The 17,952-nt window shown below is 35.2% G+C and overlaps 1 protein-coding gene and 1 pseudogene across 1 annotated transcript; one reads left to right on the forward strand and one right to left on the reverse strand.

The window, feature by feature from the left end:
* Positions 1–5,216: 5,216 nt before the first annotated feature.
* LOC133882096 (protein FLOURY 1-like) lies at positions 5,217–6,597 on the forward strand. The gene has a single exon (XM_062321200.1). It carries the CDS (start codon positions 5,615–5,617, stop codon positions 6,548–6,550), a length of 936 nt encoding a protein of 311 aa, XP_062177184.1. The 5' UTR covers positions 5,217–5,614; the 3' UTR covers positions 6,551–6,597.
* Positions 6,598–11,673: 5,076 nt separating this feature from the next.
* Positions 11,674–13,939, reverse strand: LOC133882895 (L-type lectin-domain containing receptor kinase IX.1-like; annotated as a pseudogene).
* Between the last annotated feature and the right edge of the window lie 4,013 nt (positions 13,940–17,952).

Genomic DNA, 17,952 nt, shown 5'->3' on the forward strand with positions numbered 1-17,952 from the left:
TAAAACAAAGTTAATAACTTAGAAATTACATAAAATAAATCAAAGCCTTTAATTAAAAATTTAACAAATATCTCATAGTAGTATTTTGAAATATTAAAGGAACTAGCTACAAATTTATCATTTCTTTATATATTATCTTTTCTTTTTTTGTTTATTCTTTTTTTTTTTTCTTTTTCTTTTATTATCTCTCTTTCCTTATCTTTTTTGCTTCTTTTTATCACTTTTTGACCTTGTTGACCGAAAGAGGGAAGGGGAGAATTTCCAGAAAATTCTCCTCTCTTCCTCTCTTCTTTTTTATTCGTTCCTTTTCTTTTCTCTTGCTGGAAACCGAAAGTAAGAAGAGAGGAATAGTTTTTCTGTTGTCTTTTGCACAGCCCCGAGAGTGAGAGATGAGGAAATTAAAGCTGGGTTTTAAGAGCTTCTATTTCTTTTCTTTACTGATTCTAAGCTAAGAAGGAGAAGAGAGAGCTGCTGTTTTTGGGAAAGAAACACAGAATTTCTGCAGCAAATATAAAAACAGAGAGAAGAAGAAATATGCGTGAATGGATGAAGGGACCTCTCTATTTATAGACTACCTAAAGGGTTGAGATCACTTGCAGCTGGAACTGATCAACAGTTGGGTGTTCGGTGAAGAAGGCAACACGTTGTTGATGAGCTGTGGGAGTGAGCTGGGCATGACGTGCGTGAAAGGGGGGTCTGCACTTAGCTTGGACGGCTGGATCTACAGGTGTATTTTGATCGAAGGCTCGGGAGATTGCAGGTGTCAATCGTAGATTCAAAGAATAAAATCACTAATATCTCTTATCTCTAACTAATCATTCCTTGGTTCTAAACTTAGCACTAGAAGTCTATTCCTAACTGAATTTTTTTTTGGTTTCTCTGTTGATTGAGCTGGATTGGGTGTTGGATGAGCTGGGTCGGGCTGAGCAAAAATCGTATGAAAACGGGTTGGTCTTGGCGTGGACTGGACTTGTGATCAAAAAGAAATAAATCTGAAAAAATGGAAACCCACGTGAACCACTACCAATTTTATTAAATAAAAACTAGTCTCTTTTAAAAACATGAGGGCTGGGCTGATATTAATGATTCCATATGGGCTGGGCTAGAGGCTGGGTTCTTAAACATGTGGGCTGCTTGGGTCTTAAGAAATAGAAATGGGCGACAAATTATTATTGTTCAATTTTCAGCCAAATTAGGGGTATAATTTTTTGCGGGTGTTTTTGCACACTAAACGGAGTTCAAAAATTATGAAATTCGGAGAGTAGCTAGAAGACTTCGAGACAAGCGTTTTGACTTTTGAATCGACCAAAACGGAGTTTGTTTGACCCTATTTTCGTTATTCCAAAGTTTAAGGTCCGTTTGAACTTTTTATCAAATTAAAACTATAAATATTTTTAAATGAATATTTATTTTCATAAATATTTATATTTATTCTTTTACTCTATTATTATGTCATAAATCGTATTTTAATATATTTTATTCAATATTTTAAAATACATGATATTATATAGGGAGGCTGAAGAGCAAACGACGCACTACAATAGAGATGAAAATGTTTGAAACCCTAAAGGGCCAAGGCAAAATGTATCAAACTAAACAAGTAAACATATTGTAATGTATTGAAACGGCATTGCTTTGGTATTTAAAATACCAAAACGACGCCAACTCCCGTAAACGTAGTGTTATTTTTTATTGACTTCCTGTTGGTTTTTATTTGTTGGCTATATTATGTCGACAAAAATGTTACCATATTAGGGACTTCGTATTTTCAGAATAATATTGCAAGTATTTTAATCAATAATGGAAATGACTGAACAATGGAAGATTTGCAATATATTTCTCAAGATAAGAAATAAATACTTGAAGAAGATCTTCTAAAGACTTTAAAGAATCAGAATAGTCGGTTTCTCTGTAGAGCGTTCGGACATACAAGATCAGTGTCCGAACGGAAGCCACAGAGAGTGTCTGTTCGATATATGTTCGAACGGCCCATCGGACACAAATCACAAAAAGTTCATGTTCGCTACCAGTCTGGACGGCCCATTGAGCGCGAGCCACATAGAGTCCCTGTCTAGAAGGATGTCCAGACGCACAAGTGAAGATTGCAGACGGAGAAGCTTTTCCATGTAAATGTCCAGATGCTAGGTCAGCCCATCCGAACGTGCTTCAAAAAAATATGATATTGTTGTTACCTGTCCGGACGTCGCCGCCTAGAAATCCGTTATTGACTTGTTTTAGAATTTTCAGAGCCTATTTAAAAGGACTTTTAGGAAGTGTTATTGTAAGAATTCTATAGAGAATTCCAATGTGCTAAGAGAAGATTATTTATGCATAAATTGTTATATGTATTTATCTTAGAGTTTATTTGTGTTGTAACCGTTCAATCGTTGAAATCTAATTAGAGATGAGCTCTAGTTAAGGAAGTCAATTGAAGAATTCTCTAAACGGGTTTGAGAGAGAGATAGACAAGTAGACGCTTGTTAAAGTTCAAGTGAGTGACTACTTCAAAAGGTTGTGAATATAAACTTCTTGTAACTGGCTATTTATTATATTAGTTGATTTCCTGGGTTTAGTTATTTCGGAGTTTTTTTTTTTTGTACAAAGAGATTCCCCTTTATGATTAAATACCTATGTTATTTCTTTTTACCATTTTTTTTTTAATATTTGATTATCTGTTTAATTGCGATTATTTAGAAATCTAGATTTATTTTCAGTTCCAATTGTGGGAGAGAGGTAAAGTTGAGTTTGTCATTTCCAACACAAAAAATGTGGATTCTATTTGAAGGGAACCTTTTCGCCTTTGGTGTGGCGTTTAGGATTCAGCCTAAAAAGAATTCATTTTCTCGTGCTTTATTTGGCACTGAATTTCTTGCCATCAAACCCATTTACCAACTCATCCACCAAACAAAGGAACACCTCCTTAATTTTCTCTGTTTAAATTTAATTTAATTTATTATTTTTTTTTTATAGAAAATAAAAAAAATTTAATTTAATTTAAACGGTTAAAAAGATTTACAAGTACTTAAGAGCCAAATCCATCTCACAAAGTTGCTGAGGTAACTGAGGGTTACTTTACTATTATCGTTAAAACTTCACATTCTCACCTTTTGTGCAAGAACTTGTTTGATAATGCTTTTTAATGACAATTTTCACTTTTTAATAAAAATAAAATGAAAGTATTAACAAACAATTTAAACTACAAAACATTCGTAAAATCACTTAAAATTATTTTCACGATTATGTCGTGATAACTATAAAAACAGAAAAAGCATCTCTAACAATTTTTTCAACCGAAGCAGCAAATCCTATAACTTCTTCTAGTGTTCATGTAGATGCTAAGAATAGTTTTACTTTCTTTCTTTTCTTTTCTTTTCTTTTTTTTTTTTTTAAAAAAAAAAAAAAAACTATTGAACCAGAAAACAATTAATCAACCCCAATATCTCTACTACAATTTTGCCTTCTTGTCAAATAAAATTTCAAACTTATCCTTTATTTTACTATTTAACAAAGTTATGAATATCTATTAAAAAAAAAAAAAAAACAAAGTTAAGAATAATCATAATCACGAGTGGATATATAGACTTAATTTCTTTACAAATTACTTCACTTTGTTCTTATATATATATACTTCTCCCTAGCTTTCTAGTTTTCGTTTTTTTTTTTTTTTTTTGTTAAATACCTCACAAGTACATGTGGTTAGGCCTTGAATCAAATTGTCGCATCAGTTTCAAAAAGTGTCACAAGTCATACTTATCGTTAATAAAAAAAATCCAATCGGTACTTCCATCAGTTCTCAGCGAAATTTTTTAACGAACCTCCACATCACTCACCTTAGAATGCTGACACCTGTCCCTCATTCCATGTGGCCCAGGTATTACACGTGATACTTTGGGTCTCAGTGTCACGTGGGATGCGAAAAAAAAAAAAAAAAAATACTGATAAGCCTAATTTGGATATCTAAAAGTGATAATCCCATTTTGCGGATGCGGATGCGGATGCTGATAAGCCTGATATTACTAGTATCCGTATCCGCATTTTCACCTCTAATTGTAAGGACTTCAATTTAGCATATATATATTGTCAGTTTTAATACCCACATAGACATAGAGATGAAAGGTTTAATTAAAAATAATTTTAAAATAATAATAATGACTATAATCTAAAAAATTCTATTACCATAAAAAATTTAGGAGATAATTTTAGTGCATGATGCCATTAATTTGTAATAATTAGTTTGTTTTAGTAATTGTAGATAGGTTTATATTTACCAGTAATAATTGGCTTTCATTCTCGGCATAATCCACACAATCATGTGACATTTATTATTTTTGATTCCATTGAGAAAAACGGAAATCCAACTGTCACAAATTGCATTATTTAATCTTACATATAGATTTAAATAGTAATTCAAAACGTTCATTACCTCATATGCGAATAGCGGATAATAATCACATTTAATAACTGCAATAATCATGTAGATACAGATAGTAATCATATAATGTAAATACGAATATCTAAAGTGATAGCCGCATTTTACGGATGCGGATGCAGATATTATTAGTATCCACATTTTCACCTCTAATTGTAAGGACTTCAATCTATATATATATATATATATATATATATATATATATATATATTTTGTCGGTTTTAGTACCCAAATAGACATAGAGATAAAAGGTTTAATTAAAAATAATTTTGAAAAAACAATAATGACTATAATCTAAAAAATTCTATTACCATAAGAAATTTAGAAGATAATTTTAATTCATGATGCCATTAATTCGTAATAATTAGTTTGTTTTAGTAACAGTAGTTAGATTGATATTGATCGGTAATAATTGGCTTTCATTCTCTGCATTATCCACACAATCATATGACATTTATTATTTTTGATCCCGTTAATCCAACGGTCAGAGGACACAATTAAGACAACAAAATAAATACTAAAATTACGTAATCATTCGATCGTTTTACTCAGATTAAGGGTAAAGATCGTGCCTGTGACTGCTCCGAGTGAATGACACCGCCGCCAACAAACAACACTTGTCATAACCCCATTGCCTTAAACACATCCAAAAGTCCAATAACAGTACCCTCAATATTCCTCTAAATAACGAGACTGCCACAGCTCCCGCCGCCGCATGGAGAGATTAGCATAGGGATTCAACTATTCAAGTAGATAAGTATGGATGAGAGCTAGAAATAGAAGCAGAGGAACAGAACCCTAATATCAAACTGTATAACCGAATCAAAACCTCGATTTATTCGCCTCCGATATCTCCTCTTCCACGCTCTCCTCCTTCACTGACATAAACACTGAAAGATATTGTCTCTGTCTCTTAACTGCTTGCTCTATTGTTGAATTTTCTTTGACTCTTTTGGTGAATACTATTGTAAAATCTAAACGCCTCTACGTGATTTCCTTCTTTACAGTTCCGGAGAAAGAAAAAGGAACCGTGTATACATCTGTCCCCTGTCATTCCTTGTTCACAAATTGATTGCTTTATTTGTTTTTTTTTGGGAAAGTTCCTTCCTTTCTTGCGTATACAATAAGTTTGAGCATTCCAAGATCGAATTGAAGTATCTTACTTTGTAAATCTGCAAGACCCACATGCAGATTCCGGGTGGTTTTTGCTTGTTGGTTGTTATTTGCGCTGTTCTTGAGTTGTACAAGAGGTTTTTCAAGAGCTTTCTGGGATTTTTGGCCATGGATTGCGCCTCATGTTTGAAGTTTCTGAGTCAGAGCAGTGGGTTTGGATGTGGGTTTTTGGGGTTTGGGTGTTCCTCACAGGTTTTCAGTTTTTTGGAGTTGTTTTTAATTTTTGGTTTGGGGATTAAAGTTTTGCAACTTGGTTGGCACGGCAAGGGTTTGATGCATTTTTTGTGTGACTTTAGAGGCAAGTCAAGTAGTCTAAGAAATAGGTTTTGTCTGAAAAATGGTGAGTGTGGCTCTTTGACCTTCTTGGTGAGTTCAAATTCATCAACTAAGGACGATTTACTTGTAAGCAAAGAGGTTACGAATTCAAATGGTGATGTTAAGGCAAAGGAGGTTTTGGAAGAGGACTATGAAGAAAATGAATGTTATGATGAGGATGAAGAGTTTGATGTAATGGCACTGAGAAAATTGGTGAAGATAGAAAGACAGCGAGCAAATGCTGCTAATGCAGAGCTTGAGAAGGAAAGAATGGCATCTGCAACGGCAGCGGAGGAGGCAATGGCCATGATTTTGCGCCTTCAAACCATGAAGAGCTCAACAGAGATGCAAGCCAATCAATACCGCAGGTTGGCGGAGCAGAGGCAGCAATATGACCAAGAAGTGATCCGTTCTCTGAGATGGATTGTCATGGAACACGAGTCTAACAGGAGTTTGTTCGAGGATCAATTGAGGTTGTGTAAGAAAAAGTTGAAGCTATATATGAAGGGAGATGAAGTGGATGGACGTGAAGGGATTGATGCAAGTATGAATTTCTTAAATTCCACTACTACAAAAGATTGTCTTGATGATGAGCTAATTAGCTCTCTTGACATGGATTCCTTGATATTGTAACTTGTAAGTTACCAAGCATATGTTGAATAATACAATACATTCCAATATGTTTTAGTTGATTAATTTTCATGTAGCTCTCATTGATTTGATTTTCTGAGTTGGAGATTAAAATTTCATGCACCTAATATCTGTTCCCCCCCTTTCAGAGTGGTATATATATAGGCTTCGTAATCAGATAGTATTTTTCCATGTTAAAGTGTTTTGTAACGGAATGATTCGACATGAAATAGATACATATATATCTAGAATCTCATGAAGATGGATTGTTACCATTTCTTCACCTTTTGTTATTTGGTATGAATATTCTCTACTCACAGCTGCTCCTAATTGTTTTGGCTACTAGCTAGCATTCTCTGTGAATGGAAGTATATTAATTTGTTACTGTTTATGCACATCAACGAACTCTCGGAATTTTTTCATCTTTTTGTCCTAATTGAGATACTAGAGTAGTTAATTACTTGCTTTATATTTAAAATTGCAATCAAAATGTTTTTTTTTTTCTTAATTCTTTTAAGATAGGATTGCATTTTCTACAAATTAAGATGTCTCTTTCAACCTATGAACTTTGGGTTATTTATACCTTCTCCAAATTCTCAACCCTACTTCCCCTAAACTCCCTCCCTGTTCCCCACCCCTTCCCATTTTCAGTCCCTTAGGATTCACCTCGATAGTTAATTCCAAGCAAATTGCTTGGTACGTTGCCCTTCTTGGTGATTTCGTTTTCAGGTGTTAGGTGTTATGCACCTTTCTTTGTTTTGTCTTTTCTTTATCTTTTCCTGTTTTAGCCATAGTTCTTATTTACCCTAAAGAAGCTCGATCTTCTTCTTGTATTCCAGTGACTTCATATCTTTTCCTGTCTTTTTTTTTTTTTCTTTTTTCTTTTAAAATATATATATATATATATATATATATATATATATATATCGTGCTACTATAAGTAATAACTAGTCAAGTTATAATTGAAACTCATTATAATTAATTATAGAGTTCAGTTTTACCTAGTAAAGAACTAATGTGAGACTTAATACACATGAACTCTTTTATAATTCATCCTCACTCCATTTGGGTAATTCATTTTCTCAGTATGAAACTAACTTTTTAAGGTGTCACATACATGTAATAATATAAGTATATAAGAGCGAGGCATATGAATGTTAGGCGAGTGAAGCTAACGAGTCGAGCCAAACTTTATATGAGTTAGACTCGTGAGCGTTAATCAAGTTGGGCGGAACTTTATATGAGCTAGGCTCGCGAGTGTTAATCAAGTTAAACCAAGTTTATACGAATATCTATCATTTAATATTCAAGCGAATTTTTGCTTTCATCAACCGAATTCGAGTTAAAGTTGTCGAACGGACTTATTTATTTACAGCCCTACTATCGCATATCATAAGTTGTAAAATAGATATACTTGTAGCAGTACCCAAAGGGTTATTTGACCCCCTACTGACTGCTGTGTTACTTCAAGAAAGAAAAATAGAAGTCTCTAATTAGGCTGCTTCTGTGAAAAGATTTTTGCTGGGACAAACTATTTCCTTGGTCCCTTTATCAACTATATATCCTAGACGTATGGCCCAAGGCGATCGATCTAGCTAGTTCAGGTCAATAATAAAGAAGCCAAGAATTGTAGGCCATGGCCAGATCTTCCACATCAAGTAAGTAGTAACTGACCCGATACTCTGCAGCAAACCATCAATTTCGGGAGTAGTGTGACCAAGTCATGGAGAGCAGTACCCAGAAAATGCAACCCAAATGCAACGCTGCCCATGGCTTCAACTCTCCGACACCAATAATGGTCAACAACGCAATGAGACTCAACCTAATTACATCGATTACATGTCATTAGGGGCGAAAATGTGGATATAGTTATTAGCAATATCCGTATCCACAGCCGCATAATGCGGTTATCATTTTTAAGCATTCGCATTCGTGCGGTTATTAATTAAACGTAGTTATTATCCGCTATCAGCATATGTAGTAATGTCTATTTTGGATTACTATTCAAATCTATATGCAAGCTTAAATAAATTAAGATTTTACTTGTTATGCAATTCATTATTATCAGTTATAGAGGGTCATTGTTTCATAGATCGAGTACGTAATTAAAATTTAGATTACTCAGAGAAAAGAAATAAAGTAATTAAATGTATTAAAATATAATTTTGAGATGATAGTAAAGTACGATTATATTCTTTTCCTTCTTTTGGTAAACGAAATTATTTTTTTCAAAGATTTCAAATTACTATATTTTTAAATTCACGTGATACACAACTTTAATAAGAAGTCACGTAAATAAAGCTAGCTAGTGTGGATTACCTATAAGGGGACTGATCGCTACACAAAAGGTTGTGCACAACCCACTCATATTGGTGGGTCTTGTGCACAACCTACTCACATTGGTGGAACCCACCCACTTACGTGGATTCCGCCGATGAGTGGTTGTGCACAATTTTGTGCAGTAAGCTTTTCCTTACCTATAGATGGTAATTGATATTAAAAATGGGATTTGGCTTGTATGAGGTACAATGCAAGTGCGACATATCTGCGCTTATAAAATGGACGGAGAAGGTTATTGTCAAAATTTTTAAAATACACGACGTCGTCTGAACTAACGGACTCATATACACGCAAGAAACGTCTAATTTTAAAGACAAATTGGTGGACAGCCTCCCACCTAGAGAGTGGTTCAAACATGAAGGAAAAAATAGAAAAAAAGAAAGGGATTTGATTCTTACACTACACCAGCACAACAAGTGCATAATACCCCCTCACATGGGGTGGGCTGGACCTCACCCCCATGTGAGGAAATGTTGTACACTTGTTGTGATGGTGTTGTAAATCTATCATTTTCCAAAAAAACAAAAAAAAAAAAAGGACCTGTAGAGCCAAATACAAGATCCAAGTAATTGTTCTCTCGCTTCCTTCTCATACCCACGAGCAAACCAGCAAGAGTTTCAAGGACCACCTGACCAGTCCTCACCACCACTGAGCTTGCCAAAAATTGGTGATAAAATGGGAATTCCCCATAGTGCCTGGCCTGTCCCAGAAACAGATATATACATATATATATATATACACACAGTGGCGGATCTAAAGTTAACAATTTGGAGGGGCTAAATTGAAAAGAAAAAAAATTTAAGAGAGTAAAACTAAAATAAAACATAAAAAATTTAGGGGTAAAATTTTAATTTTTTTAGAATTTTTTTTTTTTTTGAAAAAAATCTTGGGGTTTGGGGGCAGGCCCCCTTGGCCTCTTAACGGGTCCGGCCCAGCTTGCACAATTATCCTACAGCCTCAAGATATATAAATTGGACCTATATGCATGGTCCACTCTATGTGTTTTAATTGTGAAATAATTATACAATATGGATTGTGTATGATTCACTCCTAATATATATATATATATATATAACAACTGTTGATGAAAAGATTTAAAAAAAAAAAAAAGGCAATCGGCTTATAGGTATAATTAACGACATCAAAGTTTACGTATAAACCCCAAAGAAGAAACATTTGAGTTTGAGAAACTGCTTATAAGAGTTGAGATGCGATTTCAATGAGTTTTGTACCTCCAAGAAATTAACCAATATATTAAGAGCAGTACAACAATCCACTTCCGTCTTGGTTTGGTAAAGGAACAGTTAAAACTTAAAATATGTACGTGGTTGTTCAGGAAGGGAAATGCTGGATGGGGGACACTCATCCGTCCCCCATCATCCATATATAATAAAAAAATAAATTTTTATTAAAAAAGTTGGCTTTGATGGGACATCAAAGCTAACTTTTTAATAAAAAATTATTTTTTTATAATAAAATGCTCACAGGGGACGGATGAGCGTCCCTGTGTAGCAAGTCTCGTTCAGGAAAGTTAAGACATATAAAAGGATAAAAAATAAAAGAGAAAAACTCTGAAAAGCCAAAACTTTTATAGGAAGTTGGGGCCATTAGGTAATAGGAAAATATTCTTGCATAATAACATTGTACAACTTATGACAATATTATTGTGCAAGAATCATTTCTCAACCAGGCATAACATAACTATTTGGGCGAGTCAGTTTGCTCATTGCCTCGTCTACACGTCAAACAAGGCCTCGACCAAGTTCAGCAACTACTATTAATTGGCCTCTAGAACTTTCTTCCATAATGAACCATTTGATTATGATATGATCTATCACATTGCCAGATCATGGCCAATTAGACAGGACCATTTCCAGCCTGATCGATCAACACAATATAAAGAACTCTAGCTCATCTAAAAGAAACTAATAAAAAGTGCTAGATTATTCATAACCATAGTAGCCTGGACATGGTACAAGCCATGACTTTAAAAAGAAACCAGATATCTTCACAACAGAGATGAAGAAAGAAGCTGAAAATAGTTCCGCCAGGTGTTTAGATTAGTTAATATGTACAATATATGTCTATTTTAGTTAATATGTATGTAACAATGTAGATTTTCCAAAAAAAAAAAAAGGGAAAAAAAAATTAATGTAATAAGTTTTAAGTACAATCATAACATTAAAATAGTTTCTTGTTTATACAATATATATTCAAGAATCGTGCAAAACGTCTAATTATTGAAACCAGAACTTTCCAGGGAGGATTCAACCCACCAAATCTGTTTTCTTCTATGAAGAATTATCGAGTTTTCATTCCACATGTTGTTGTAATTTGGATTAAGATAAGATTAATAGTCGTAAGGCGAATAAGTCACAAACCATGTGTATATGCGACCATTGTTTTGTTTACCAAATTAACTTGACTTTGTTAGTTTTGACTATACGGCTATCATCTCCCTCAAGACAAATCCACATTAAGCTTCCATCATAATTAACGCTAAATTAATTATCAAAAGCTAGCATGAATTAATTGCCATTTCTTAAGAGTAGTGACATAGAAATGCCTTCTTTTTTTATTTATTTATTTTTTTAACCTGAGCAAAAGCAGAAAACAGAAAAGCTAGAAATGGAAAATAAGGAGGGAGGGAAAATGAAAGGGCTTAAGGCTCCGAAAACGTAAGGCTTGCTAACTCCAGTGGCGTTTGACGACTCTTAATGAACTCCAGTTTGGTGGCTGGCAACCTCCGGTAGACTAGCAGAGAATGAATTGCGAGAGGCAGTGCGTGTGAAAAGGAAAAGTTCAAATTCAAAAAATAATTTTCTTACAAAATTTTACGTCAAAACAAACAGAGCATATATAAAATCACCGATGAGGAATAAAACGCAAGAAGGGAGGGAGAAAATGGAATGCTTTCATATACAACCATCTAGCAAGGTACAAAATGAATCATCGTCAGTCGGTTTGAACAAAATTTACTGAGGGCATTTGGATGGAACCGCTTGGCACGGGAAGTTGTAACTTGTTTGTAACCTCGCCTGTAAAAGTGAAGGAGATTTGCGTTGAAGTTGATGATGCAGGGGCATAATACATGGGCACAGGCATATGGGATGGAAGGCTCGGCAATGGTGCTTCAGAATTAAGAACCTGAATTGCCTGCCTTACAGAAGGCCTTGATTTGTGATCTGGATGAGCACACCGTAGCCCTACACTCATCAAACGCTTCATCTCCTCCTTTTCATACTCCCCATTTAGCGTGTCATCGGCTGCGTCGAGAAGCCTTCCGCCTCCATAAAGCTCCCACACCCAATTGACTAAACCAACTTCTGACTCTTCTGCCTTATGCTCCACCACTTTTCTCCCACAAGCGATCTCCAGCAACACCACCCCAAAGCTGAAAACGTCTGATTCCTTGCTAGCCTTGCTTGTGATAAAACACTCCGGAGCCATGTAGCCCATCGTCCCGGCCAAAGCCGTCGTCTGCGAGCCAAGTCCGTGGTCAACAAGCCTGGCTAGACCGAAGTCACCAAGTTTTGCGTTGAAGTTTGAATCCAACATCACGTTGCTCGATTTGATATCTCTATGCACCACGCATTGCTCCCATTCCTCGTGGAGATAGAGCAATCCAGCGGCTAACCCGTGAGCAATTTTGAATCTCACTGGCCATGAGAGATGACTTTTCTTGTGAAATAAATGATAATCTAAGCTTCCATTGGGCATGTACTCGTATACAAGTAGGAAGCTATCCCGCTTTTGGCACCAACCGACGAGTTGAACCAAATTCCGGTGTCTCAGACGGCTTATGGTCTTCACCTCTGAAATATACTCCTTTTTCCCCTGGTTAGAGCTGCTGGACATCCTCTTGACAGCAATTTCCATGTTTTGTTCCGCCAAGAAACCTCTGTAGACGCCTCCAAAACCGCCTTGTCCAAGCTTCCCTTCCTCCGAAAAGTTATCCGTTGCCACGACCAATTCCTTGTACGCAAACCTTTTTGGTCCTGTCCCTTCTATTAGCACTTCATCCATGGGTTCTAGAATGCCACTTTCTTCATCTTCTTCTTCTTCTTCTACCGCCCCCTTTCTTTTTGTATTCCTCCTCAGAAAAACGCAAAAGACAAAACTTATCGCTGCAACCAAAACCACCACTCCTACTATTAATCCTATCACCAACCCCATCTTAGAATTCCCTGTACTTGGAGTCGCAGTTGGAGTTGGAGTGGCGGCCAGATCCGATGTCGAACTGAAGTTCCAACTTCGGAGAACTTGAATTGCTACTGCTTCTGCTGTCGACGCTGAAAAGCCCACGACAACTTTTTCGGGGAGAAAATTACTCAAATTTACATTATAAGTGAAAGATAAGAACTGGTTTGCTATCCTAGGAACATCTACGCCTTGCAAAGCTACATTGAGATCCTTGGAGATTCCATCATACGAGATTGTTGCATTATAGATGTCCCCGGAGGTCAAAGGATTAGTCCAATTACGGTGAGTCTTGGAGATAATGGAGTTAACGTTAATACCAACATGGTTGTCACTAGGATCCCACTGATCCTGGTACGTATCGAACTCCACGGCCACCATCTGATTGGATGAATTCCCGTCGGTGGTCTCGTTGAAGAGACCCAGCCAACCTCCAAACGAATTTTCAGGAGCACCCAAAGAATCTTCCGAAGTTATAAAGAATGCAATGCCACCGGATCTCTCGTTTGAACTAACATTTCTGATTACGAACTCAAAAGAAGTAGTGAAACTTATTGTAGGTTTGTGATGGGATCCCACAGTGGGATGGGTTGGTTATAGTAAGCTCGGCCTGTGGAGTTAAATATTTTACCGGCGGTCTGATTATCGGTAAGTTGGATTGACAAGCGGCCATCAACTAGAGCTTTTGTAGCTCCGGGACGAACTGTGATGTTGTTGTCATTGGTTGGGAAGTAGGGGAACGAGAAGTTTAGGGAGGAGGTCAAAGAAAAGCCAGAGAAGAAGATAAGAAGGAAGAGAAAAGAATAGAAAGATTGATAATCCATAACTGATGGTTACAATAGCTAGCAGTCATTAGAGTTGGCTTCATATATGATATTCTTTTGGTATATATGCATTGCTTTGCGCATAAGTTTGACCATGGCTAAAAATTATACGCGGTTGGACCATGTCCGAGGGTAGATGGCGCTGTCGAGTTTTGACCTTGAGCCCTCTTATATGCTTCTTTCAGACAGTACTGTTTTGATTCCTTTGAATTATGGTAGGTTTAGTGTTTGACTTTTAATAACATTTATATAAATTTTAAAAAATTAAATTTGACTTTTTTTTTTCTTTTTTTTATGAATTCTGATTTCATTCCACACAAAAGAATACAAAACTCTCCGGCTAAGAAACTACACAAACATAAACCTCCAAAATACTAAATCAATCTCTGCTATATATACAAAACACAAACAACCAATACAAAGAACCAAACTCAAAGGAGGAGCAGGAACCCACACCCAAAAAACCAGAAACTAGCCGGGTACGTATCACTTGACCAAGCCCCAATTAATGGTTCAATCAGTGATGGAAGAGGCATTTTCTCTCACCAAACTGCTACAGTCAGCTAATTAACCGAATTCATATTGACGGTAACAATTTTCGACTATTTCAGTTAAGTCCGTCACATATCGGTCGGTTAATCGTGAATTTTTCAAACAATGCCATTTTAATTTCAAATAAAAAAAAAAAACACGGTTCAGTTGAATTGGTTTAGTTAACCGCCTAAAAAAAATCTTTACTATCTATCGAATCAAACTGACATCGAAACGGTAATTTTATTTCATCTATCGGCCGTTGAAAGTCAGTTGCCGGTTAGTGACAGTTTTGTGGGGGTCAGGTATTCTACCCACACCTAATCAAGCATGCAGCCACCAAACATATGTGATGTAAGTCAGGTATTCCCAAGGCCTTTACCTATAACCCGACTACTAACCTCCCAACATATGTGATGTAAAAGATGTTCTTCACACCATTGTTATAACGATGACATGGTTTTATTAAGTCTTGTGGTGAGCCTCTCTTGTTTGATTAGTGGAGATGATTCAGCTCCACTGTTATTGGTTTGTTGTTTTTCTTTTTAACCACTTTTTTACTATAACTTTACTTAATGGAGAAGTAATCACTTTACTTCTTGGAATAGTGTCCTGCATTTTTATTCTTACAAAAGAGTAGTATTATAACGTGAATATACCATAAGAGAGAGGAGAAGAAAGCGAGTCTCATCTCACTTAGCATAGAATAGGAATTTTTGGGTATATTGAAATTTTTGTACTTTTAGTGATTTTCTCTTTATAATTGTTTTGATATTGAATTTTCTCATGCTCGTCTCCTATGATGGATGTACCTCACATTGAGGGAATCACTTAAATCTTGATTTCGTGTGATTGATTTAATTTTTTCGTCTTTTTATTTTTTGCATCTCACAAGTCTTGGGAAATATAACATATTTCCTAGCAACCACAGCTGATTGCCAAACTTGAGAGGTACGTTGTTTCTGATCATCATCTTCCAAAGATTGAGCACAGCAGCACCAAGAGCCAATCTACAAATTAAGGAGTCTAAAAAGGCTTTTGCCTTTCCAAGTCTTCACCCCTTCTAGAATAATATCACCCCAGTCAACTAACATTAACAGAGGAGCTAGCGTAAGCCGAATTTTTCCAAAACTTCTTTCCAAATCCTTTTGTTCAACCCACACACAAATAATAAAAATTTAGACTTTTCCTTCTAATTACTACAAGAAAAATGGTCTTCAGCGACCAATTTTTTAGCGACGACCCACAAGTCGTCGCTAATAGTGACTTATTAGCGACGACATTTTGGGGTCGTCATTAATGTCATAAAAAGTTTCAACAATAGCGACAACAATTTTGTCGTTGTTAATATTATGACCGTAATTTTTTTTCCATGTGAAAAGTATTAGCGACAATATTTAACTTATTAGCGATGGTTATGTTGTCGCTAATAACAGATTTTATTAGCGACCACAATAGTCGTCACTAATACTTTCTTATTAGCGACGACTATGTTGTCGCTAATAACCGACGTTGTTAGCGACCACAATAATCGTCGCTAATACTTGACCATTAGCGACGACTATTCATGTCGTCACTAAAATCATCCATAAATAATATATTTGATTCAAATTAGCAACGACACATCGTTGCCAATGTCTCATGTATTTAATTTACATTTAAAAAAAAAAAAAAAGAACTTTCATGAAAATATTCATCGTTGCTAACGTCTTAGTGCATTACTCCTATCGATCAAACATCCAATTGATCCTAGTACATTATTCTAATCGATTGTGACAGAGTTTGATCAATCAAACTTACACAGTGAAGGTTCAATTTAACGTTCGATCGATTCTACTATACTAGTCTGATAAATCATGATATGATAATAGGATCGATAAAAGATCCGATTGATCCTAGTGCATTACTCCGATTGATCGTGATAGAGTTCGAAAAATCAAACTTTACACAATGAAGGTTTGATCTAACGCCCAATTGATTTTAATGTATTAGTCTGATCGATCATGATACTATAATAAGATCGATAGAAGATCCGATCGATCCTAGTGCATTACTCCGATCGGATGATCTATCATGATCGATCGGATGATCTACCATGATTGATCGGATAATCTATCGATCCTATTGATCTATCATGATCGATCAGATAATCTATCATGATCGATTGGATGATCTATCGATCCTATTGATCTATCATGATCGATCGGATGATCTATGGATCATATTGATCGGATGATCTATCGATCTTATGGATCTATCATAATCGATCAGATGATCTATCAATCCTATGGATTTATCATGATCGATCGGATGATCTACCATGATTGATCGAATGATCTATCGATCATATTGATCTATCATGATTGACCGGATGATTTATCGATCCTATGGATCTATCATGATCGATCGGATGATCTATCATGATCGATTGGATCTTCTACCATGATTGATCGGATGATCTATCGATCATATTGATCTTTCATGATCGATCGGATGATCTATCGATCCTATTCATCTATCATGATCGATCGAATGATATACCATGATTGATCGGATGATCTATCAATCATATTGACCTATCATGATTGATCGAATGATCTATCGATCCTATTGATCTATCATGATCGATCGGATGATATACCATGATTGATCGGATGATCTATTGATCATATTGATCTATCATGATTGATCGGATGATCTATCGATCATATGGATCTATCATGATCGATCGGATCTTCTACCATGATTGATCGATCCTATTGATCTACCATGATTGATCGGATGATCTATCGATCCTATTGATCTATCATGATCGATCGAATAATCTACCATGATTGATTAGATGATCTATCGATCCTATTGATCTATCATGATCGATCGGATGATCTATCGAACATATTGATTTATCACGATTGATTGGATGATCTACCATGATTGATCGGATGATCTATCGATCATATTTATCTATCATGATTGATCAAATGATTTATCGATCCTATTGATCTATCATGATCAATTGGATGATCTATCGATCTTATTGATCTATCATGATCGATCAGATGATCTAGGGATAGTCCTCCGAACTACCAACGCTTGGACTTTGTCACTATAAACTATCAAAACCTTTGAAAAAGACATAATTTGGCGAAATATTCCCATATTACCCTAACTGGCTGTCATTTTTCAATTAAAAAATAATAAATTTAAATTTAAAAATAAAAAAAAACATTAAAAATTAAATTCAAAAATAACAAAAAATAACCAAAAAACTAAATAAAATTAAAAAAATTAAAAAAAAAAACTTAAATTCTATTTTTTAAATTGAGAAGAATCTCAGTTGATTAAAATTTTATTTTACTTTTTTTTTTTAAAATAGTTTCTTGGAATAAAAATATGAACTCATTTAAAAAAAAAAAAAATAGATTTAATCATTTTTAAAAATCATTTGTTTTTTTTTTTAAAAAAAATAAAAAATAAAACGAAGTCGTTTGGGGGGGGGGGGGGTGTGGG

Source organism: Alnus glutinosa, chromosome 11, assembly GCF_958979055.1.
Source record: "Alnus glutinosa chromosome 11, dhAlnGlut1.1, whole genome shotgun sequence".
Taxonomy (NCBI): domain Eukaryota; kingdom Viridiplantae; phylum Streptophyta; class Magnoliopsida; order Fagales; family Betulaceae; genus Alnus; species Alnus glutinosa.

Coding starts and splice junctions, on each gene's coding strand:
- LOC133882096 (XM_062321200.1), top strand. CDS start 5,615: ATGCAGATTCCGGGTGGTTTTTGCTTGTTGGTTGTTATTTGCGCTGTT.